This window comes from Danio rerio, chromosome 16, assembly GCF_049306965.1.
Source record: "Danio rerio strain Tuebingen ecotype United States chromosome 16, GRCz12tu, whole genome shotgun sequence".
Lineage (NCBI taxonomy): Eukaryota > Metazoa > Chordata > Actinopteri > Cypriniformes > Danionidae > Danio > Danio rerio.
Window position 1 is genome coordinate 29,093,551 of NC_133191.1, and position 26,168 is coordinate 29,119,718.

Consider the following 26,168-nt stretch of genomic DNA (forward strand, 5'->3'; position numbering starts at 1 on the left):
AGGATGTTCACCAACAGCCTGATGAACCAGATGCTCCACGAACTGGTGGTAAGATAGCCCTCCCAACTCAAGCATCTGCTGGAAATTGAGGGGCTTGTCGAGGGCATAGTTGAGGTTTACCAGGGCTTGATCATTAAACCCCAGCCCCTCTGCTGCCACACAAAATTTAGCCGCAAAACTTTCCACCTTCATGCCACGTTGCCGCAGCGACTGCAGACTGATGAGCTGCAGTATGCGGCTGGAGAAGGGGCTGTCTTCACTCTGCTGGATCCTCATTTTTGGCGAGTTCGTACTGTCACGTTCCGGTAAAGGGAAAAAGGAGCGAGGACCCAAGCGCAGAGTGAAGTAGGATTTATTATTAATAAAATAAAATAAAAGGCAAAAATAAACAACCCCGAGGGGGAAAACACTACTACAACAAACAATAAATCAAACAAACAAACAAACAAACAAACAAACAAACAAACAAACTTGACTGGGCAGGCAGGACTGGACACAGCAGGACAGGTAAACATCGACAACATATGATGACGAACTCGCACAGGACAGCAGACATAAGGGGTTTATAAACTGTAGGAAATTAACAAAAAACAGATGAACATAATTAACTAATAATGGGTTAACAAGGAGGGTGGGACTAGACAATAGACGGGAGAGCGCATGATACAGAGAGTCAACACAAGCCATGCGCTCACATGACAAGAACATGCGGCCAATGAGAGAACCAGGGGCGCCCCCAAGGGGTGGCCAGGGGTGGCCACGGCCACCCCTCGGTAAACTCTGGCCACCCCTGTGGCCACCCCTTTGGCCACCCCAATATAATTTTGCTGTTGACATTATGTACTTATAAATCCACAACGTTTAAATAAATAAAATGGAGCCACTAAATTATTGTTGGTGTTACTGATGTAGCTGATTCATTGTCTCTCCCCCTTAGTGCTGGTTCAATGCTGAATGCTGGTGAAAGCAAACTGACGCATGCGCGCAGAAAACCATTCCCGCGCGCCTCACGCACTCCTGTGTGAATCCCGGTTGGTTGTTTGCATGCACGCCGACAAAATACAGTACGCGCCGCTCATGCGCCGTGAAACGGAGTAACAGCCTTTTGTGCAGAGGTGAAAGTCGACTAAAGTTTATATAATATGATGATGATGATGATGTTACTTTCACTAAGCATGCCTTTAAAGCAGAAAGGAGGGATAATGAGTCAGGGAGGTAAGACTTCATAACATGATTTCTCAGATCTGGTCTAAGACCACAGATAATTCTATAATACATTTTTTGTATTCTTTAGAATTGTCATAATTAATTTTCATGCAAAAGGTTTCTTAAGTGACCTTGGCATATCACTCCAGTTGTTCTTTTCCAGTAATATTTAGGATTGATTTCTGTTATTTATTCAGAATAATAATTGTATAATAATATTAATTGTATTTATTTAAAATAAATATAAATAAATTTTTATATTTATTGAATAACAAATCTAACAATTCAAGGGAGGTGGGGTGTATAGGGTGGCTCGCCCAGGGTGTCATTTAAACTAGAACCACCACTACCCTTCCCGATCGTCGTTGACAGCACGCACACACCTTCAATAGACAGCAATGGCAAATTAATATTTACCTTAAGGTACAGTATATCAATAGAAGAAGCTGCATTAATAAAATGGCTCAAAAAGTAATATGGATAAATGATATTATTTGGTATAGTGAGTGTGTATAGTAATGCCTTTTTGTTTCAGTTTGATCATTTGTTTGGGTTATTAATAAACTCATTATTCTTTCATTCATTTTCTTTTCGGCTTAGTCCCTTTATTAATCCAGGGTCGCCACAGTGGAATGAACCGCCAACTTATCCAGCACATTTTTACACAGTGGATGCCCTTCCAGCAGCAACCCATCTCTGGGAATAATAAACTCATTAATCTTCATTAATTTTAGACATGGCATATACCGTATGATGTACAATAAAAGCCGTATATATATATGAAAAGTGTTTTTAAACTAAACATAGATTTTTATTTGGTTTGCACATGTACTTCTTGAATTACTTCAAGGAATAAATAGCAATATTTCAAGAAGAATTAATTAAATGAATAAAAACTACATTATTACATTTACCAAACACAAAAATATAACATTACACTGAATTTATAATTTTTTTTTTTTTGTGTGCCACCCCAAGATTTGGTGCGGCCTCTTCTGGCCACCCCTAAGAAAATTTTCTGGGGGCGCCACTGGAGAGAACTCATCAACCGCATGTTCATGACAAGACGAGCACAACACTGAAGCACACGACAAAAAGCACATGACCACAATGTAAACATCGGGCCACGTGCTTTGACAAAAGACGCAAGACACGAGCACACGATAGATGAACACCTTACCGTGCGCTCACACATAAGCAACGCGCATGCTTCATCTCAGCGCCAACCAAAACTGAAACAAACTAGACGGAGGCGCCGAGAATAAAGCAGCGCGCTGCTGACAGAACAAACACAAACACTAGTACAAGAGCGCGCACGTCTGATGGACGCAGTGCGTGCGCGGCCACATCAAGCGGCAGCGCGCACACTCTGCGTACACCCTTGACGGCGCGCACGCACACAGAGACAGAAACAGGACCGGACATGGGTAGTGTCAGAGCTCTGCTACCAAAACAAGAATTTACAAAGACCAGAGTGGCAGAACCCTGACAATAATGTGGAGTTGCGTAAATTATTTAATTTGCTAAACAGGTTTTGATGTTTATCATGAATCAGTTTAATAGGATTAAATAGTGTGAATACTTTTTTACATAGTCTTAATATGGTCTACACAGCAGACATATGTACAGTAACAAGACATCATATGCAGATATGGCAGCTCTCTCATTTCCATTTTTTAATAATTCAAATACTTCCAAAACACACAAAATTGAACATGGATGATTTTACTTTGTTTGGATTAACAAAGTTTGTGTGTGTGTGTGTGTGTGTGTGTGTGTGTGTGTGTGTGTGTGTGTGTGTGTGTTTGTGTGTTTACTCTGTTGTGATGACAGCTTGACAACACTTCTTTGATGAAGATTTTTCACAATGCACTGCTTAAAATGACTTCTATAGAGAAGTGAGATGCTTAGTCAGTCCATAAATTGCATATACCCATGAAAAAAATATGACATATAGTTATAAATAGCATTTTATTAAGTTATATTATTTGCAAACATATATTTTTATGATTTGCTTTTTGACCCTCGCTGGGGTCCTGTATAGTTTTGAAGCTGAGTTTCACAAGATTCTTATACAAGTTTCAAATTGTACAAGTTTTCAAGTTTCTTGCATGGCTTTTATCCTTTAAATTGACCAGAAGATTTGCTGCGTTTGGACTTTGTTTGGAGGAGTGGTCTTTAATTATTTCTTTTTAGACGTATCTATGGTTTTTATTAAGTTATTTGATAAAGTTGGAAAAGTGTAAAGAATGAAGTCTTCTAATTAGCCGAATCACAGGGAAAGAAATTCAGTACTTTAACCTCCTAGGGCTTAGTGGCCACATACGTGCACAGCATATTTTAGTTGTTATTTAAAATACTTTGAATGTTTTATATTTTGATACAGACATACAGTGTCATCCTGCAACTGTTTTGCAGCATTTGAAATGTTCCAAACACTATTTTAAACTGTCCAAAATGGGCAAAAAAAAATGTTTTCACTCTCTGATGGTCAAAACATGTTCAAAAATATGTATGTGTTATTAATGCATTAAAAACAGTCAAACGTGTTTTATGTAAATTCGGACCCTGAGTCCACATATATGGACATAATGTTTCTCTAAAAGTACATCTTATCAAATGATGATACTTAGGTTTTTATTCTAATTAGGTTCCAATAAGCCCAAATAAGCAATAACCAATAACCAATAAGCAAAGATAAATAAAAAATGGCCTTAAGAGGTTAAACAACTAGAAGTTTATTTCAAATTATTACAAATCCAGCATATTCAGCATACAGTCCATATGGTTTAATGTAAACAGAAATGAAATAAACTGACAAAATCCTAGAGAATGTAGTCTGAAACTGATGTTTACACTGGGAAAACAAACACAGTATTTTGTGTTCAAATGATTTATATTAAAACAAAACTAAAAAGACATTGATAATTAGATTTTTCTAAATTTATTTTCAAAAACAACATATTTTCATGACTGACAAAATCAAAACCACACAAATCTGTTAATCGCTTTCCAGTTTGGAAATTTAGTAGGCTGAGTCAGAGGGTGTTTATAGGGTCAGTGTTACGAGAGAAATTGAGATTCTTTTTTTTGCATTTTATTAGGCAAGTTGTGAGATGGCAAGAACTTTCCTTGTGTCATCTGCCATCTCCCTGAGTCCTACATTCAGCAAGTAGTGCACAGTTGCGACAGCCGTGCCTCCTGCGGGCAGAGCTCCTCCGGGCAGCAGAGCCATTATGGTTCCCAGAGTTACGGCAATAGCAATGACTGGATTAGATATCATGTCCATCAGAATATGCTCAGTGATTCCATCTTTGAAGCGTGATGTCTTGGCGGCTTTCAGAACCTTCACAGGTTTGTTCACTCGTCCTGAGAGTACCTCCAGTGCCTGATTTGATAGTCCAAATGCCATGAAGACTTGCTTAAAGAACTTCTTCATGATGACATACTCAACGGCCAGTGACACTCCTGGGATTGGAGCAATTGCACCTACTCCGGCCCCAACAGCATTCAGCCAAATGAGTTTCTTGAAGTAGGTTATCTTCTTTGTGAGGGCCTCGAGGGAATAAACAGGCAAAGACTGTATGAGAGCAAATCTCTTGTTTTTGGGAAGTTCCTCCTCAAGGGTGTTGACCAGCTTCTGAAAGTCATATCTCTCCAAATGAAATGAAGATATTAGGAATATTTTGGAAATACGCACTTTCAGTAGGTTCACCTTACAGTCTTCTCGGATTTTATCAAGCAGCATAGGCTCATCGAAGTTTCTTTTGTAGGACTCAGCACGAACGTCATTGTCAATTTTAGTGCGTATGAAATAAAACAGCTTGTTGCTCTTCTTGATGGCTTTGGCCAACTCAATGTCGTTCTCTCTAAACCTTTCTGAGGTCACTATGAAAAAAAAGTCATACATGTGGAAATTGACATCTTTTAGGTATTTCTTTGCTCTGAATTTTGGACTTCCGATTCCAGGCAGGTCCCAGATCTTCACGTTGGGCATAAAGGGATGCTCATACATGTTTGGCTTCATGGTGGTCTCAGTTGTTCCTGTGAAAGCTGCATCTTTATCATCATCACGAAGGCCTCGCAGGGCATTGACAAATGAAGACTTTCCTACTCCTGTCATGCCAGTTATAGCCATGTTAAGAGTAACATTCTCCAACTCTGTCAGTTTATCTTTTAGTTTTGTTGTTTTTTCATTAGGCTTAGCGTCAATTACTTCCTTCATATCTACACTGATTGAGTCTGGATCATCTGTGGCATTCGACATTATGTTTATGAATTCACTAGAAACTATATAAAGATTTTCATTTTCATCCTCCTCCTCCTTCTCCTCTTCTTCAGGCTTTTTGTCTTTAAGGTCATTTTCACTGAGCTTCTCATTATGGTCAGTTTGTGCATATTTATCAGCTAATTGCAGTTTTAACAGCAACTTTCTTGGACTGATTGCTGAACGTTTGGTAAATGATGAAGGATCACTTTTGTCTTCAGTCTCTTTTTGAGTAGATGTTTGTGAGGATTTTGGAAGTGTAGTTTCTTTACTGTTTTTGTTGCTGAATGTCTGTGATGTGTTTGATGACCCAGAAGATTGGCTGGAGCCATCGTCATCATTAGAGGTGTTTACCAACTCTGACATGGCGGTTCTGTAATGAAGAATTTTTATGAATTTGAATGATGCATGTTATACAATTTAATCTGAAGATTGCAGAAAATATAATAACGATAATAATAATAATAATAATAATAATAATAATAATAATAATAAGCATGTGTAAAATTAAAAAAAAAAAAAAAAAAAAGGTTTAGCCAACCGCTTTAAATCCAGAATTTTTTCTTCAGCTTCAGGAAGCTTCAAAATAGTCCACTGCAACATATGAGACTAAAAACACAAACATGTGACACATATGATCACTTCGAATTTATTATTTTTCTCCATAAAACAAAAAAAAAGATTTTGTTTTAAAACATTATTATTTTTGAATAGATAAATACCAAAAATATACCATTAATAGATTTTTTTGCTATTATGATTTTTTTGGTCACACTTTACAATGAGTTTTTATTAGTTCATGGTAGTTAATATATTTATTAGCATGACGTGTGAACAACACTTATACAGAATTTATTAATACTGTGGACCTTTAAGTTTATTTGCAAAACATACAGCACGGGTTTTACAACATCTGGTAATACAGCCCATATTTTTGAAAACGTATTTTAAAAAAAATAAAACAGTCATAATCATCTTTATGTGAACGTAAAATTAATAATATATCATGCAACACAATCCAGTCTTACCTTAGTAAGTGCAAGAGTGGAGTAAACAGTATCATTGCATGAGCAAATCTGCAGTATGAGCTGCTTTGATTGTAATAAATGAGTTTCAAAGACTTCAGGGCGTGCCTTTAATCAAACACTTCCTCTTGACAGAAAGTGCTTGAAGACAAAAACTTTTAAGAACTTTTTTTTAAGAACAAGAACGAAAACAACAAAAAGAACTCTCCTCTGTATTTTACATTAACATCACATCTCTCTCTCTCTTTCTCACACACACACACACACACACACACACACACACACACACACACACACACAGTGTGTTGTACTCTAAAATAAATGCATGCAAAACAATCATACTTTATCAAAAAAATGTAACATATTTAGTAGACTCCTTGTTAAATCTTTTCAAATGAAGTGTTTATTTTATCTAGAACTAGCTATCTTTAAGCCACCAGAGTAACCTTTGTTGCAGTTGTATGTGGATGAACTAATCAAAAATATACTTGACAAAAGGTAAATGTGCATTAAACACATACTCAGCAGTGAAAAATGTTGCCTCATTAAGCTGCAAATTTCACCAACTTGGATAAACTTAAAAATAAGGGAAAAACTATCATTGTTGTAATCTCACTTGTAAATGTTGTGACCAATCAAACGCATAAGCCCATGTGCAATGAAACAGTCTTTGTTATGTTCTAATTGGCCTATTTTTAACTAAGATTTTACAGGATTTACATTAGAACAGGGAAACAATTGCGTTTGGGGATAATGGTATGCCTTTTTCTTGTACTGAACTCTTATTAATCAGCTATGAACATACAGATTTTCATCATAATGTACATTTACAGTTTTTTACAATTGCTATGACATTTTTATCAATACATTTAACAAGTTTCCTAAACTCTTAACACAGTTAGCACAACATCCGTCTTCGTGCATGGCTATACAATTAACACATTTCTTGTTGTTTTGACAGAAAATGCATCCAGTTAACACAAATTTAAAATGCTTTAACTTCTTTTACACACAAGCACAACCAAGAACAAAACAATGTAATTTTACAGTAGGAAAACACTAAGCGCAAGTCCCCTAGCCCCCTTTTCATAGACGACACACACCACCCAATAACATGTTTTGGTTCCAAAAACACTTTAAAGTCATAAGACTATTCAGGCTTTCCATCAGATTCATAATCCAGTCACTCATTCAGAATTGGAACCGCCACCACAGCAGCACACAAGGGCTATCGCAACAACACATACAAACACTAGGAAGGTGGTCTCCCGACGCCTTCAAATCTTATATCTGACTCAGCCACAGCCATCTCAGGGAAGCTCAGAGGACCCTCACCAACAGACACAGTAATCCCAGTGGCCAAGGGCATGGGCCTAGTCCAGGGAGAGAATACGACCCAACCATACCAGCTTCCCGAGGGCAGAGGAACTACCCAGTCTCCCAAGGGCGCGGGCACGACCCAGCCATCTAACTTCCTTTTTTCCTTCCAGCTGATTTGCACTCAACCTTCTCCCCCTTTTCACTCACCTAACTCCAGCAGGAGTTCTTTCCCTGCCCTGTCATTACCTGTCATTTATATATAGTGCTGCCACCCTCACGCTCTGTTCCCGCAGGAACACACCCAGAGCACTTATGTCGCCCGTCACCCTCCAGTAGGAGTCTTCATTTCCCCCTCATCTCTCCCGGCTCCTACCGGAGCCAGTACCGGTGAGGATGTGAGGGCCGTCTTCAGGGCTCGGAACGCGTCGTCTGCTTCCTTGGTCCATCTTATCCTCTCCGGCTGCCCCTTTCTGGTCAGGTCTGTCAGAGGGCTGGCTATGGATGAGAAGTTAGGTATGAAGCATCTATAGTAGCCCGCTAACCCCAGAAATGCACGTACCTGGGTCTTTGTGGTGGGTTGTGGAGTTTCTTGTAGTGCTTTGACCTTGTTTTGTTGTGGCTGTATGAGACCTCTTCCAATGTGGAACCCGAGGTATCTGGCTTCGGCTAGCCCCAGGTGGCATTTCTTGGGATTAGCTGTGAGCCCAGCCCATCGAAGATCTAAGAGCACCCTCCGTAACCGGGATAGGTGTTCCTCCCATGACTCTGAGTGGACGATGAGGTCGTCCAGGTATGCTGCTGCATATGGCTGGTGGGGCCTCAGCAGGATGTCCATCATTCTTTGGAATGTGGCTGGGGCCCCGTGGAGCCCGAAGGGAAGAACCCGGTATTGCCAGTGCCCACCGGATGTGGAGAAGGCGGTTTTCTCCTTGGCGTCTTCACTTAGTGGTAACTGCCAGTAGCCTTTGGTGAGGTCAATGGTGGAGATAAATCGGGCTCCACCCAGCCTATCCAGCAGCTCGTCCACCCGAGGCATGGGGTATCCGTCGAACTTGGAGATCTCGTTGAGTTTCCTGAAGTCGTTGCAGAAACGGAGGGTGCCATCGGGTTTGGGGACCATCACTATTGGGCTGGACCACGGGCTACGGGATGGTTCGATGATACCTAACCTCCTCATCTTCTGGATCTCCTCGTCGATAGCCAGCCGGCGAGCCTCTGGAACTCGATAAGTCCTTTGCCGGATGATGGTGCCAGGTGGAGTGATGATGTTGTGCTGGATGATGGTGGTTCGGCCCGGTTTCTCCGAGAACACATCCTTGAACTGACCAACCAAGGCTTGCAGCTCCGCCTTCTGGTTTGGTGAGAGTTGCTCACCTATGTGGACAACGGGAAGAGTTTCTTCAGTGAAGGCAACGAGATGACGTGGAGCTGCAACCCACTTCTTCATGAGATTTATGTGGTATTGCTGTTCTTCCCGTCTTCGTCCCGGCTGACGGACTTTCTACCACCGTGTATGGTCCTTTCCAGGACGCGAGGAACTTCGAGGTTGTGGTGGGTATCAGGATCATCAACTTGTCCCCTGGGTGGAATTCTCTGGGTTGGGCGGGCCGGTTATACAATCTCTGCTGGGCGCGCTGGGCTTCGGTCAGGTGTTGTTTGACGATGGGCATGACTTTCTCAATGCGTTCTCTCATGTCCCATACGTGTTCAATCACCGACCGCTGGGGGGCTGGCTCCTGTTCCCAGGCTTGACGAGCCACATCCAATAGCCCTCGGGGTTGGCGGCCAAACAGCAGTTCGAAGGGGGTAAAACCTGTGGAGGCCTGAGGAACTTCCCTGATTCCAAACAACACGTACGGGATCATGAGGTCCCAGTCGCGCCCGTCCTCTGCCACCACCCGTTGGAGCATCTGTTTCAGAGTCTTGTTAAACCTCTCAACAAGGCCGTCAGTCTGTGGATGGTATACTGAGGTTTTTATTTGTTTTACCTTGAGGAGGTGACAGAGGTCTGCCATCAACCGGGACATGAAGGGGGTGCCCTGGTCGGTCAGTATCTCTGCTGGAATTCCCACTCTACTGCATAGCAGAAACAGCTCCTTCGCGATGGCCGATGACGTGGCTTTTCTCAGGGGAATCGCTTCAGGGTATCTGGTGGCATAATCGAGGATAACAAGGATGTGTTCATGTCCCCGGGCCGACTTCGGCAAAGGCCCTACCAAGTCCATACCAATGCGGGTGAAGGGCACATCAATGATGGGTAGTGTTATTAGAGGGCTGGGGGGTGGTCGTTGGGGAGACATTCTCTGGCAGATGTCACATGCCTGGCAATACCTCTTCACTTCCCCGTCTAGCCCCGGCCAATGGAAACGGTCGCGGATCCTTTTTACCGTGTTGGCCGCTCCCAGATGTCCAGCCATCGGGTGGGTATTCTTTTCCCCCCGCCTCTCTGCAACACAGTACAGCAGACCATTTTCCACAATAAAGTGTGGGAGGGGGTGAGGGCTGGGAAGTCGCTCATTACCGTCAATGATCCTTACTTGCGGCCAGCAGTGTTTGAGCGTCTCATCTTCCCTTTGTGCTCTGCCAAAATCGCCTCCTGCGGTTATCTGTTGAAACAGGTCAAAGTTTAAATTAGCGGATATGGATGACTCACCCCCTCTGTCGCTCTCGGTGGTCATCAGCGCTGGTTTGCGGTCCTGATGAGCCTGTGACTTGTTCTTCTTCTTTGAACGAGCCGATGAGGCGTGGTGGTGAGTCAGGAGTTCGTCGAACCCCGGCCAGTCTCTGCCCAGTATGAGGGGCACAGGAAGATCCGGAACAACCCCGACATCGATGCGCCAGCTGCCTGGTTTCGCCGCGATGGTCACTCTTCGGGCGGGTACGTGGCGGGTATCACCGTGCACACACGTGATCGGAATTCGCCCTTTGCTTTCATGGTGGTATTTCAAAGTCTTCGGGTGAACCAGAGTGATGGCGCTTCCTGTGTCTAACGTGGCCGTTTGTGTTTTTCCCTCTAACAGGATTTTATGGGTGGGAGCTTCGGGAGGGATGTTGCGGTGTACCGCGCACCCTGCTTTCCAGGCCGGGGTCGAGTGCGTCGTCGGCTCGGTGGGCATCGGCTCGTCCATCGGGCTGGGGACCGCTGGTCTGCCGCCTGGTCGTGCTGTACCGTCCACCGGTCGCCATGGTGCACTTACCCTCCGGGGTGGCAGAGCCGCTCTCTCCCCATTGTCTCTGGCGATGTGAGCTTCAGCCAGCTCGATCGCCTCCACCAGGGTGGCCAGTGACTCAGGATTTCGCATGCTGGTGAGTGTTCGCAAATGTCGGGGTAACGCTCGCATCATCTTCTCGATAATCACCTTCTCAGCGACCTGGACTGCCGAAGGATCTCCTCCTAATAACCATAGTCTTCCTAGGCGAGAAAGTTGAGCTGCTTGAGTCCGCACTGGCTGTTTCTCATCATAAGCCCACTGGGAAAACTGTTGTGCTGCGCTGATTGTGGAGAGCCCCATTCTGGCTAATATCTCCTTTTTTAACGCTTTGTAATCTTCATTTTTAGGTGTCTCTAGTGAAAAATATGCTCTTTGTGCTTCTCCTGTGAGAAACGGAGCCAACATTCTCGCCCAGTTTTCCTTCGGCCAGCCTTCTCTCTCGGCAATAACTTCAAAAGTATGTAAGTAAGCGTCAATATCATCCAGGTCGCTGAGTTTAGTGAGATGATGATGCCCACTCACTTCGGGAGTCGGATGGTGTCTGGCCGCCTGGCGGAGCTGTTGTTCCAGTCGATCCTGTCTGGCTGTAAGTTGCTCAGAGATGGAATTCTGTTTACTGGAGATCTCCGCTAGGTGGAGCAGTACCTCTTCCAGAGACATGGCGACGGGATGTTGACAGCCGAGTAAGAGGAAGTGTGGGAGAGAGAGAGAGCGGATGCCTGTCTGTAACAAACACAAAGAAAAATTCAGCGGTTATTTCTTCTTACTGGTAAGTGTTTCTTCTGAAATTTTCCCTCTGCAATGCCCGCATTCTCCACCAGTTGTAGCGAGGCAGAGGGAAAACACAAACACAGTTCGATGGTGTTACAAACAATGCCCCGGAGGGTGCTTTATTTACAAGTGTAAAAGGGGTGAATGAGTGCTCTTCTTAAGGGTGCGTGCTCAAGTGCTCCGGGGAGATGGTGAAGACTGGTGAGAGTTCTGGTGTTGGATCGGTCACGAGCTGGATTCGGCTGTGGGAGAGACAGAGAGAGACAAGCGTTAGCGCAGGGAGTCATGTGGAAATGAAGCTCAGTTTCCTCCTGTGTGGGGCTGGCTTATATCTCTCCCTGGCTGATGAGGTCCAGCTGTGAGAGATCCGGTGTTGATGAGTGTTCCAGCTGGGGTGGATTTGTGACCAGGGCGACGTGGTATCAGCAGACTCGCTACAATATATAGTGCTGTCACCCTCAAGCTCCAACTCCCGCGGAGTTGATCCCGAGCACCGGACTGCCCAACTGCCATTCACCCTCCAGCTGGGGCTTCACCGACCCTTCCTTTTTCCGACTCCAGCTGGAGACGCCACATACAGCTCTCTCTCCCGCAGGAGTGCCAAGAGCTTCGACTCTCGCAAGAGTCAGTAAAAAATTCCCTTCCAAGGCCCTAGATTAACCCATTGTATATTTATATATCTATATGTTTCATATAAATATATAATTATATATTGTGCTGACACCTCCCAGTAGAGGTCTGCATTAATAAATTTCCGAATAAATCGCGGGAGCGGTCGGTAACGGGCTTAATTTGGGACGGGCTGTCTAGCAATATCGTGGATACTGCTATGCTAATGAGAGAGAGAGAGAGAGAGAGAGGGAGAGCGAGCTTTGCCTGTGTGTGTGCTTGGTGCTTGTGTGTGTGTATGTTAGTGCGCACGCGCGCGAATGAGAGAAAGAGAGAGCTTTCCCAGATAGCAAAATGCACTCGGGCCAGTTCCGGCTAGATTCTCGCCTGCCGGAGACTTACCACTCAGCCCGGCTCCGGCTGCCGGACTCCGGATGCTTGGGGACTCACTGCCCGATTCCGGACCGAATCAATCAGGCCAGACGCGGTGGCCGTAAGCGAGCCGACGCTGCCGCATCCGCGCCGGAATCAGCCCGAGAGTAATGTGCGCTTCGGCCCGGAGCTGGCGCGACTCAGTATTTATATACCTTTATATAAAACCTTTTGGTATTACATTGGTACTTGATACATGGTATTACAAGCCTTTGAGTTGATATAACAGCAAACGCCTGTGTGTCTGCTTGGTGCTTGTGTGTGTGTTAGTGCGCGCGCGCGTATGAGAGAGAGAGATTTGTCTGTGTGTGTGTGCTTGGTGCTGTGTGTGTGTGTGTGTGTGTGTGTGTGTGTGTGTGTGTTTATACAGACAGCTTGGCTGTCTGGACTGTATAGCTGGGGGATTTTCGGTTTTGTTCTCCCCCGCTCTTTAGTGGGATCGGGCATGGCGGCCAGAAAATGGGGCGGGTCGGGCAGCGGGACAATAAATTCTTAATATAAGCGGGAGCGGTCGGGTTCGGGTAAAACCTGGCGGGTGCGGGCGGGAGCGGGATTCAAAATTTAGTCCCGCGCAGATCTCTACCTCCCAGCTCTATCTCCGCAAGGAGTGTTCCTTGAGCAAATTACTCCTTCGGAGTCCCTGCCCCCCCTGCCCCCCTTCACCCCCCTCTCCAGCTGGACTCCTTCCTTCCCCTTCCCTTATAATAGCTCTAGCAGGATTCCCGCCCACCCCATGGCTCTGACCCCCGCAGGGGTCTCCCCGAGTCTCTACTCCCTCAGGTGTATTCACAGCCCACGCCAACTCTGCTCGGGTTCCCGCAGGAACCTGTTTCACCCTTTGCTCCAAAGGAGCCCCTTTACCTTTTCTTTTTCAAATAACTATATCCAGCAGCCGGATATAGCATTTCAAGCCTTTTGGGGAGTTTCTTCGAATACAAGGCTGTTGTCCAGAGCTTCATGCATTTGGGGAGCTCTCAAGAACCACTTGATCTCGTACTCCCCTCACATGCCTTATGGACCTGGCAGAAGCCCTGGGCTCAACTATCTCCGAGCTCAGGGTTCTCTCCCGGGACAGCATGCCAAACCTGCTAACAATTGTCAAGCAATATCTAAGTGTGAACTCTTGAAATTAAGTTTTTAAACTAATTTCGAGAGGAGCACATGATATAATTGACTGCTGCTGGCCACCTATCTACACTCATTAGTTAGCCAATCAGATCTATTCTAACTCACTATAAGTAGCTTAGCTAGATATTACTCCCTTATCTTCGTTTTCCGAAGAAACCCACCATCCACCCCCTTTTCTCCTCCTTTTCTCCTTTGCAAAAAAGGAGACAGCATTCTCTCCCGGGACAGCATGCCAAACCTGCTAACAGTTGTCAAGCAATATCTAAGTGTGAACTCTTGAAATACAGTTTTAAATTTGCTAGGGGTTGGTGGTAGCATTTCACTGATGTTACTGACCAAAAGTTTTGTTGTTACAACTGACCTGGGAGTGTAGCAATAAATTTGCTCTCAGATTTTTAAATAGTTCCTGGTTACAATATTCCTGGTCTCCCTATACTTATAATAACTGCATAAATGGGTTCAAGAGTTCACACTTAGATATTGCTTGACAGCTGTAAGCAGGTTTGGCATGCTGTCCCGGGAGAGAACCCTGAGCTCGGAGATAGTTGAGCCCAGGGCTCCCGCCAGGTCCATAGAGCATGTGAGGGGAGTACGAGATCAGGTGGTTCTCGAGAGCTCCCCTTTTTGTAAAGGAGAAAAGGAGGAGAAAGGGGTGGATGGGGGGTTTCTTCGGAAAACGAAGATAAGGGAGTAATGTCTAGCTAGGCTACTTATAGTGGGTTAGGATAGATCTGATTGGCTAACTAAAGAGTGTAGATAGGTGGCCAGCTGCTGTCAATTATATCACGTGCTCCTCTCGAAATTAGTTTAAAAACTTCACTTCAAGAGTTCACACTTAGATATTGCTTGACAGCTGTAAGCAGGTTTGGCATGCTGTCCCGGGAGAGAACCCTGAGCTCGGAGATAGTTGAGCCCAGGGCTCCCGCCAGGTCCATAGAGCATGTGAGGGGAGTACGAGATCAGGTGGTTCTCGAGAGCTCCCCAAATGCATGAAGCTCGGGACAGCAGCCGTGTATTCGAAGAAACTCCCCAAAAGGCTTGAAATGCTATATCCGGCTGCTGGATATAGTTATTTGAAAAAGAAAAGGTAAAGAGGGCTCCTTTGGAGCAAAGGGTGAAACAGGTTCCTGCGGGAACCCGAGCAGAGTTGGCTTGGGCTGTGAATACTCCTGCTGGAGTAGAGACTCGGGGAGACTCCTGCGGGGGTCAGAGCCATGGGGTGGGCGGGAATCCTGCTGGAGTCATTACAAGGGAAGGGGAGTGAAGGACTCCGGCTGGAGAGGGGGGTGAAGGGGGGCAGGGGGGGCGGGGACTCCAAAGGAGTAATTTGCTCGAGGAACACTCCTTGCGGAGATTGAGCTGGGAGGTGGCAGCACTATATATAATTATATATTTATATGAAACATATAGATATATAAATATATAATGGGGTAATCTAGGGCCTTGGGGTGGCGTTTTTACTGACTCTTGCGAGAGTCGAAGCTCTTGGCTCTCCTGCGGGAGAGAGAGCTGTATGTGCCATCTCCAGCTGGAGTCGGGAAAAGGAATGGTCGGTGAAGCCCCAGCTGAAGGGGGAAATGGCAGTTGGGCGATGACCCCTGCGGGGGTCCGGTGCTCGGGATTAACTCCGCGGGAGTTAGAGCTTGAGGGTGACAGCACTATATATAAATATATATTTATATGCGTGGGTGCATATATATATACATATATATAAATAAATTTAAAAAATAAAAGATAAGTGTGAGAAATAAACAAAAATAAACATAAATAAAAGCTAGGGCCGGGGAGGGTCGGTGACATGACTCGTGTCACAGCTCGGGGTTGGGTGAGCTATTTAGCTGCTCCAGTAGGAGTCGGGAAAGATGAGGGGGAGGTGAAGACTTCTTACTGGAGGGTGACGGGCGGTATAGGTGCTCTGGGGGTGTTCCTGCGGGAACAGAGCGTGAGGGTGACAGCACTATATATAAATTCATATTTATATGCGTGGGTGCATATAGATATAAATTTATATAAATAAAATCAAACAGAGAGAAAAATAAATAGTGCTATACTATATGTCATTATGGAATGACATAATATAAAAAGCTAAGGCCAGGGCAGTGAGATGATTCCTGCGAGAATCGAAGCTCGGGGTAACGCCCCTGCGGGGGCCAGAGCCATGGGGGGGGGGGGGGCGGGGTCCTACAGAAGTTAGAAAAGTTGGGGGGCAGTGAAAACTTCTGTGGCAGCGGCCGGGGGGGCGGGGGTGACAAGGGGGCCTGGGCAGGGAGAGAACTCCTACTGGAGTTAGGTGAGTGAAAAGGGGGAGAAGGCTGAGTGCAAATCAGCTGGAAGGAAGAAAGGAAGCTAGATGGCTGGGTCATGCCCGCGCCCTTGGGAGACTGGGTAGTTCCTCTGCCCTCGGGAAGCTGGTATGGTTGGGTCGTATTCTCTCCCTGGACTAGGCCCATGCCCTTGGCCGCTGGGATTACTGCGTCTGCTGGTGAGGGTCCTCTGAGCTTCCCTGAGATGGCTGTGGCTGAGTCAGATATAAGATTTGAAGGCGTCGGGAGACTACTTTCCTAGTGTTTGTATGTGTTGTTATGATAGCCCTTGTGTGCTGCTGTGGTGGTGGCTCCAATTCTGAATGAGTGACTGGATTATGAATCTGGTGGGAAGCCTGAATGGTCCTATGATTTTAAGGTGTTATGAAACCAAAAATGTTATTGAACGGAATGTGTGGATGTGTTGAGCAGTGAGAAACTGATGAGGTGTTCTGGGGTAACTTAAAATGTATAAATGAATGCTGACGCAAATTGTGTATGCTGTGGTTATGGGATTATCATCTTAAAAGGAGAGATGGAGTCAGCTGCGGCTCTGCTTCTGATACCAGTTTCTGAAAATAAAGCAAAAGAGAGTCAGCGATTTCCTATGCAACTAGGAACATGTACAGCAGAAATTTTTAATTTTTTTTTTTTTTTTTTTTTTCAGAATGTATTGACTATATTGCCCGTTAGAAGCGCATTGGCGGCCCCGATAATATACCCACGAAGGGGGCAGCATCTGTGTAAAAAGGATATACTGAGGATGAAATTGGATAGCTAATAAATGAATGGCTTCTATTCCAGCGCTTAAGGAAGGAAGCATAAGCAGGTCGCATGCTTTAAGCGCTACCTGATGGTTACGAACCTTTATGAATTTCATTTCTGTTAAACCAGGAGTCACCAAATATGGTACCGATGGGCACCAGATAGCTCACGAGGCTCTCGTGTGTTGCTCACAGGCCTGTTCTAAAATAGCTCACCATAACACCACTTACAAGTAAGCTTTCTCTAAAATAGAAGTAATCATTTAAAAATGTAAATATTTGCAAAGATAAATAAAATAGTGTTGCACGTTGATATATTAATTACGGGGTATTTCCTACCCTGTTAAATCATTGTTGGTAACTTTAAGAGAATCATAACATGATCAGTGACTACACCTGGATGAATATTATTCATTATTAAAAAATAACCAAAAACTTAAATTATAATTATAAGTAAATTGAGCAATTTGTTATTTGAGAAGTGTTTATCCAACTGGTAGCCCTCCACGTTAATCGGTGCCCGAAAGTAGCTCTTAGTTTCAGAGGTTGGTGACTCCCGTGTTAAACGCTAAAGACAACATTTTGAAGAAAGCTGAAAACCTGTAACCATTGACTTTCACAGGAAGGAAATAAATAATAAGGAAGTCAATGCGGCTGTCCGTAGTGCCCAGCCACAATTCATGACACTTCGTATTCTGCCGCGCCGCGGAGCGCTATTTGTATAATTGATTAGTTTATTTGATAAAGTATGAATGCGTGAGTCTGGTGTGCATTAATCTACTATTCTCTGTCGTAAGTGCGTCGCGTCACCGCGCCGTCGGCGCCTCTAGTGCGCGACGCCCTTCAGGCAGAGTTTGTTACGGCCAAGATCGGATTTAGATCATTTCTCTTCTATTCCGGAGATTGCTGCTGCGAGATGAAATAGGTGAGTGACGAAAAGGCATCCCTGCGGGATAATGCGCATGTGTGTTTGATGTTCTAGATGGAGAGCAGTTTATGCTTAGCGTGATATTTTTCTTCCAGAATATAAAAGGGGACTGATTGTCGATTTATTCAAGTAGCTTATTAATGCTTGAAATTCTATCACTCCAAATTGATGCTTAAGAATTCTATAGAAGTGCTTAAGCCGGAGGTTCTTCCGCAATGAGAATGCAAATATTAGAAAACCGGTCACTAGTTTAGCTGGGGGATATTAGGGAGAGAGAAACGGGAACTTGTAGGTGAATTACGTGCAAACACCGTAGTTATTGGCGAAATCCAGCGGATCGTTTTTAAGCATAAATGTGTGGGCTACTTTTGCATCCGAATGTTAAACGGACTACGAAATGTAATTGTGACCTCTGATGGGCTATATGCACGCATTACTTCCGCGTTTTGTCTAAGGCCGCGGTCCAGCTTCCGGTCTGGGTGATTTTAAGCGGAGGTGAACAGTATTATGGCAGAGTCGTCAATATTTACTCGCTGTTTGCGAGTAAATTATGGTCAACGATGTGCAAATGATTGTCCGGATGTGCTCTACAACACCGCTGAGCAAAGCTTGAGAAGGGTTTCAAGTTGTATGCATCTTCCTACCTGTGCAATTATGAAGGTAAGTTCAGCTAGCCTGAAGGCTAACTTTAGCGTTAATACTCTTACGATCCGTCCATCTGCAGCTTTATCACGTAAGTAAAAATAATCATATGTGTACGTAATTCTGTCTCAAAGTGTCAGGTAAAAACAGGGCAGGAATAAGATCTCAGTGAGAGCTCATTACTACCGATAGATCTATGAAGAAATCGGAGTCTCCTCACCAGCTGAGAGTAGGACAGCATACATATGAAATTCTGTCCCATTCATACTTTTACTGTTCTAAAGTGACCACCACTGTTCAGTTCGGATAATTACAGAAACACAGATGCTGTCATAGCTTGTAAGCATGATTATTGAGCAAGATATATTAGGAATAAAATAATACAATGCCGTTCCATCCACAACAGACAAATAGCACTGTGTCAATGCTGATATTTATTGCTGAAACAGTGGAGATGACAGATGCAGTGTAACAGTGTAGATAGCATGCTTTCTATTTAGTCGATAACATTGTAATTAAATGGGAGGGTGACCCAAAACAATAAGGTGTCATTAGTTAATTTCACATCAACAATTTGTCTATTTCAATATTTATTAGTTTTTTTACGTTTTTGAACAAATGCTTATTCATTGTGCTTGTTAACTCACGATGTAATAGCTAATGTTAACAAGCATGACTTTGGATTTTTATTCATTAGTAAATTAGTTTAACAATGTTAAATATAAAATAGTTATTTAAATAGTGAGCAAATACATTAATTAATGAAACATTATTTTAAAGTGTGACTAAAGGGAGCTACTTTTAAATAATTTAAATTAATGATTTACTGTGTAGTTTAATCTGATGATATTGCTGCAGATGCCTTTAAAAAGAAGATATTTTGAAGAAAGCTGAAAACCTGTAACCATTGACTTCCATAGTATGAAAAAGAACTACTATGAATATCAGTGGTTGCAAGTTTCCTGCTTTCTTCAAAGTATTTTTGTTTGTGTTAAACATCAGAAAGAAACTCAAAACAGGTTTGGAACAAGTGAAGGATGAGGAAATAGAATTTTCAGTTTTGAGTGAACTGCCTTTGATGACTCTCTTTAAAAACCTATTAATATTCTTGTTTCTGTTTTCTAGGTAACATTATGAGATTCAGAGCTAGAAAATTTTATGTGTTACTTCATCCTGGAGCGGACATCCGTCAGAAGATCCATGCCATCGTCTGCTAGTTAATAGCTCCTGTTCTTGTGTGGCTGAGAGTGGGATATGCAAACATTTGGTTGCTTTGCTTTTCCAGACAGCCCATTACTCTGAAATGTGTAATGTGAGTTGTCACATGAACAATTGTTTGGAATGGATCAATTATGTGTTAAGTTCCATGAAACAGATGGGTGATTTATTTATTTATTTATTTAATACGTATAAGCCTAAATACCTCTCTATGCACAAGTTACAGAAGAAGCACCTGATTCAAGAAAACAACTGATTCAATGTCATTTTTTCTGTTCATCTGAATAAAATATTTTTTTCAAAATGTTACATTTTTTTGACAATTTTTATTTCAAATTACATACAGTGAATTATATTTTATATGTACAGTGAATAAAATAAAGGTCTTTATTCTGAATTAAAAAATTGCACTTAGTAGCTTAAGAAATGTTTATGTATATTAATGTTCAGTGTTTTTTTACTTCAAAGGCAATGAAAACAAACTATTATTTGCCATAAAAGCTCCTTTCTTTAAATGTCTGCATCCGGTTGGCACTCGAGCCTCGATCAGTTTGCTAGACTGAAATTATCAGCTACACTCTTGTTTTTTTCTGTTTCTGTAAAATTCTCACGTTTAATATCAACAACCCACCTCTTCTGCACGACTTTCTTTTGGAAACGTGTGGAAACTAAGGTAAGAGTTCAATTTTTGACGCTGTGCATTGCTGAACACAGCAGTGGTATCTACAAGTACTGTTCTCACGTCTTTGAAATGACACTTTTAAACGTTTAGATGTCATATTTATGTAGCTGACATAAACATATATAAGTGGGCTATAATGGCATAAAACATTAAGACAACTGTCCAAAACATTACTCGTTTTTATCAGTAGCGCTCCTGTTGTAGCACTGTACTGTACGATCGGCGGAAGTAGACTCGGGGTCTTAAATTTTACCGGAAATGCGTCACGCGCCGCCGTGCATAGAGCCCATTGCCAGAAATCGGATGGCGGGTGTAATGTTGATTGCAACCGAGCGCTGCAGCCGTCTAGATTAGAGAGATTGCTTGGTTTATAACGTGATAATTTAAGCATATTCATCAGGTAGAATCATGCTGTTAAAGCTGAAAAAGGCAGAATTATGAGGAGATGAAAGAGCCGTTATTAGACGTTTTTAGAAACGTTCTAATGTCCATTTCAGTAGGGCTGGTATGGATGTGCTTAACAGGGAATTGCTCTGTGATTTCTGGTGTAGTGTTGGTGGACGGCTAGTGAGGTTGTGGGAAGGGAGCGCCGAGATCGGCTGTGCTTCAGTAGACGAAACCTGGAATGAGAAATTCAGAAATTAGGTCAGTTACAAACGTAATTCAGTAAAAGCATAAACATATTGACAAAAGTCGACAAGTAATTTCTATTTTATAATAGAAAATAATCAGCAATAGCTGCGAGCTTGTAAAAATGAGAGGGGGAAAAAGCAATGATACGCAAGGTAGAGGGGCGGGGTGCGTAGGTGGTAAGGATCGCTGAAAGAGGAGGACTGGAGTGTGCACTGGAATCGGGAGCTGCAGGATGGAAGAGGTGAGGTGGGATTCCCAAGAGTTGCTTTATTGTCCGGGAGATAGGTTTTATCCGTGTTTAGAATTATGATTGCTGCAATATGTCCAAATCCAATATTGCTTTTTAATCCTTTCCTTGATTCTCCGGGGAGGCGGAGAGATTGCGGGTTTAATGTCTGTTTAGGATAGGGGGTGTGGCAGGAGCGTGTTATGTCCTGGGGGTGGCGGTGAAGACGTGGATTCGCAAGTGTTTTGGGTTTAATGCAGCGGCTTTGAATTATGGTCCCGGCGTCTAGGAGTTTGGAGGAGTTCAGTGACAGTCGTTGTTGGATATGAGAGACGCATGATGATGCTGGAGAAGGTACGTAGCGGAGCTGGGGATTGCATTGTGATCTGGCTGGAGTGGATAGGCCTACGGCCTCTCGTTGGAGCCTCGGTCTCGAGCTGACTTTCATGCTGGGCTGGTTGTTGTTAAGACGGGGCTGGTGTTTCAGGGAGCCCGGAGCTTTCTTTCTTGTATGTAGCTGCGCTGATGCTGTTGTGATCTCAGCCGCCGTCGCTGTTGTTGTTGTTTTTGTCATTTTTTTGTAGTTGCTGACGATGGTATTAAAGGTGGTGTGGTATTGTAGTTGAAGAATAGTAACAGTTAGGAGATGTGGAGGATCCGTTTTGTCCGTGAGTAACTTTTGGAGGAACTAGAGCGGACCTGTCGTTTGTTTCTTCGGAAAACGAAGATAAGGGAGTAATGTCTAGCTAGGCTACTTATAGTGGGTTAGGATAGATCTGATTGGCTAACTAAAGAGTGTAGATAGGTGGCCAGCTGCTGTCAATTATATCACGTGCTCCTCTCGAAATTAGTTTAAAAACTTCACTTAATAACTTGGTATTATCACCAAACCCAATCTTAACCCATGTTATCTTATAAAACCAAGTACTTGTTAAGTACACATACATAAAATGAAACACTCTTTGGATGAACTTGAACTGTGACTGAATAAATGTAAAAGTTAGCACGTCATGATTTTGCCAACTACAATGTGATCCTGGATTAATATCTATGTTGATCCTGAAGCATCATTTTTGTTCAAAAACGTAATCCATACCTATTCTCTACCCCAAACCCAACCCTACAGTAGATTATTCCCAAAATCAGAAGGGAATAATAGTTGGATACCAATCATGTGGAAGTGCATTAACCTAACTGTAATCCTAAACTTAACATACACTGTAAATGTATCCCTTATTTGGCTAATTAGAATGTTTAGAATGATTGGCTAATTAGAATGTTAAGATCAACATATAGATGTTAATCCAGGAACATGTCCTACTTGGTGAAATCAGGTTGGCGTAAAAGTTATGTGTTTGGCTGTTATGATTGTGTCATGTTTTTCTAAAAGCAGCCAAGTATTTGAGGTGTTTTTTACTGTCAACACAGTACTAGTTCAAGAGGGGTTACATGCTCATTTTCCTAAAAATGAAAACAAATAAAACCTAGAAGCAGGAAATGGTTCGACAAAATATTCAGTCACAGAATAAACGGAATACTTTAAACAATACCTCTTTGTCAGAGGTTGACTTCACAGAAAAGGTTACGCAGTATTCCAACAATGCATACTAAATCCAGCCCCTTGAATGACAGAAAGTTGAATGACATTTGGATCACTTACGGTTAACGTGCATCCTGAAAATATTCCAATGATGCATTAGCATACAATCAACTGACAGGAGAAATAAATCAGTGTCAAAACAGTACAAAACACAATCATCAAGCTTCTTTTTAAATTGTTCAGGTATGCTAGCAACACAAAGGTATTTAACTCCCAGGGAAAACAAACCCTTTTATCCAATGTATAGCTTGTATGTGGGGTCACAATTGCAAAAAAAGAAGTGTCATTTCAGATGTGAATCTTCGGTCTTTTGTATAACGTTAATTTGTAAAGCACAAAAAAAGAGGATTTGTGAAAGATTTGTTTGTATGTATGTGATATTCTGTGTTTTATGAAGAGACATTGCCAACAGCCATTACAGCATTTTAGTTCTTTTCACAAATCCATGGGAAAAGGATTTATCATTTTGACAATGTTGTCAATATGTAAAACCTTTGTGAAAACATCACAAAAAAATCTGTGTTTGAATTTAAGTAAGGGCGAGGCAGTGGTGCAGTAGGTAGTGCAGTCGCCTCACAGCAAGAAGTTCGCTGGCTCAGTTTGGCTTCGCTGGCTCAGTTGGCGTTTCTGTGTGGAGTTTGCATGTTCTCCCTGCCTTCGCGTGGGTTTCCTCCGGGTGCTCCGGTTTCCCCCACAGTCCAAAGACATGTGGTACAGGTGAATTGGGTGAACTAAATTGTCCGTAGTGTATGAGTGTGTGTGTGCGAATGTGTGTGGATGTTTGTGAGATGTGAGATGGGTTGCAGCTGGAAGGGCATCCACTGCGTAAAAACTTGCTGGATAAGTTGGTGGTTCATTCCGCTGTGGTGACCCCAGATTAATAAAGGGACTAAGCTGACAAGAAAATGAATGAATGAATGAATTAAAATAAAGGAATGCATAAAGAGCCCTTATTGCAGTCATTAATTTGTTTCTGCAGAATTATATGTTTTCCATGTATTATTTTGATTCTAACTGATGTAGTGTGGGACTTTTTATTTCTTACAGTAACAGCCTTGTCGGTTATGGCCATCAAGTTTTAACTGTAAAAGAAAGCTTCATTTTCACACATGAATTATGCAGTTAAAGAATTGACATGTTTCATTGTATTTCTGCAATATGACAATGCGATTTGTCTTCTAACATGTTTGTTTAAGTTAGGGATTGTTGACAATTCAGAAATGCATTAATCACTGCCATGACATATTCTTATGTGTTTTCTTACTTCAATCTAAACGGCGACTTTTAATCTCCAAAAGTACAAATACTTTATAATATTGAGTTTTTTTTCAAGTTGCTCTCAGTGACAGAGCCATTTCACTCACCAAAATGAAAAAGTTTCAATGAAAAACAACAACAAAACAAAACTTCCACTGATTGCAGAAATGGCCAACAAATAGCTTACATTTCATAATGATTAACTGTTGAGTTGGCTTCATTATGAAGTACATCACATACATAAGCATGTCATACAGACTGACAGTTGTTAAAGCAGTTTCACAAACCGCGTTAAAACCTGGCGGCAATTTGGAGTATGGTAAAATGTCACTGCTTCGGGAAATTCTCACAGCATGTTTCTGTTCAGGTTTTTCTTGTAGCTATTTTTGCAGCCAAATACCAAGTCCTTAGTTCATATAAGCCTATTGTTAAATCATACTTCACTTCACTTGTTAAGATCATAAATTTTTTTTTTAATTTTTTTTTTAATATATATTTTTGTCTCATCAACAGAAAAAAAGATGTTGAAAACTGCTTCTTCCACAAATATATATTTTTGGAAGGCAATAAGACACATTCGAATCTTTTGGTCATATCACATCTTATCTAGAGAGATACTGGCATAATTGTCAGCTGGAGTGCCCACAGCTACACACATCACCTCTGCCACTCACCTGGACTACACTGACCATAATGATTTGCATCTACACTTCTGAGACAGTTTACCCAACCGGACAGTGATCACACTGACAGCTGCAGGACAAGCATTTTCTTGTTTCTGGGGGGTATTCCAGATAGTTGGTTATCTGACACAGCATGCCCAGATAACTTTAAGAGTAAGCAAGTGGATAACCTCATCTTTTGGTTCCAAAAACAGAGGTAACTTTTGGTATATGTAAGTAACTTTCTCTCTGAAGAAAACCTGCATCAGAGCATGTTATGCTTCAGAGTTAGTCCTTTTCAAAGAGGTTACTTAGCATTATTACATGCTATTTTGATGATGGACATGGAAGTACAGATTATATCCAAATTATTATTTGAAGGAGAGTTATCAGATTTCAAAACAATGATTAATTTATCTAACAAACCTTTTAAAACTTCTTGTCACAAACTGTGGGCCTGTGCTTGAAATAGAGGGCAGGGCACGTGGGGAATGGCATCAGTGTATAGAGTTTTACATACTTTTGTACAGTTCCCTGGTCATCTAAGTGTTAAAATAATTATAGTTATTTTAATACTTTTTTTTACTGTATTTGTGCACTTCAATCATTACTGTACACAATTTACTTGCTGGAGGATATCCTTGTCTGTCCTATATGATGAAATACTACCCTGAACCTGGACTACAGAAATGATACAAAAGGAACCCTCAAATAACCAATCAGACAAAAAAAAAGAGTAAAGATTGCTAAGAAACATCACTTGTCAAAAAAATTCAATTGTTTGCAATTAAAAAATAAGCACTGTTCATTTCTTTATTTCCTAAAATAAAATTGTCTTTTGTTTTGTTGTTTTAAAAGCACACACAAAAGAAGCAGCCAATGTAAATGTCAGCCACAAGCCAATGGCTGTTGTTTTTCTTCAGCATTCTCCAGTATATATCCTTTTATGTTAAACATAAGAACGAAACTCAGACAGGTTTGGAACAAGTGTAGAGTAAATGATGACAGAATTTAAAATTTTGGGTAAACTATCCCTTTAAAAGTTGCAAAACAATGACTGCAAAATCATGCATTATTGAGGCAACAAATATTCTATTTCTTTTCCATTCTCACTCTATAAAGACGGTTCTTTAGACGTTGTAATAGTTTTGTTTGAAACAATTTCACCCTGAAGTGTTTTGGGTGAAAGTTTAGAGTTTCACTCCTAAAAAAATTAAATCTAAAAATCTGTCAAACTTTAATTTTCCACTTTTCACGTTTTGAAGGGATATTTTACCCAAAAA

At 42.3% G+C, this 26,168-nt stretch overlaps 1 protein-coding gene and 1 long non-coding RNA gene across 3 annotated transcripts; one reads left to right on the plus strand and one right to left on the minus strand.

The window, feature by feature from the left end:
• Nucleotides 1-3,928: 3,928 nt before the first annotated feature.
• On the minus strand, nucleotides 3,929-6,557 carry LOC100333286 (interferon-gamma-inducible GTPase 10). 2 transcript variants are annotated; one of them, XM_009292314.4, is made up of 3 exons: nucleotides 6,502-6,557; nucleotides 6,015-6,082; nucleotides 3,929-5,846 (listed from the first exon to the last, which is right to left on the minus strand). In XM_009292314.4, exons 2-3 carry the CDS (start codon nucleotides 6,074-6,076, stop codon nucleotides 4,307-4,309), a joined length of 1,602 nt encoding a protein of 533 aa, XP_009290589.1. In that variant the 5' UTR covers nucleotides 6,077-6,082; nucleotides 6,502-6,557; the 3' UTR covers nucleotides 3,929-4,306. The 2 variants fall into 2 exon arrangements, with proteins under 2 accessions (XP_009290589.1, XP_021322592.1); XM_021466917.3 differs by lacking the exon at nucleotides 6,015-6,082 and having other exon boundaries at nucleotides 6,502-6,545.
• An 11,883-nt stretch (nucleotides 6,558-18,440) lies between these two features.
• Nucleotides 18,441-20,134, plus strand: LOC137487905 (uncharacterized). Its single transcript, XR_011006710.1, has 2 exons — nucleotides 18,441-18,625; nucleotides 19,733-20,134. It is a non-coding gene; the product is annotated as an uncharacterized lncRNA (long non-coding RNA).
• Nucleotides 20,135-26,168: the final 6,034 nt, after the last annotated feature.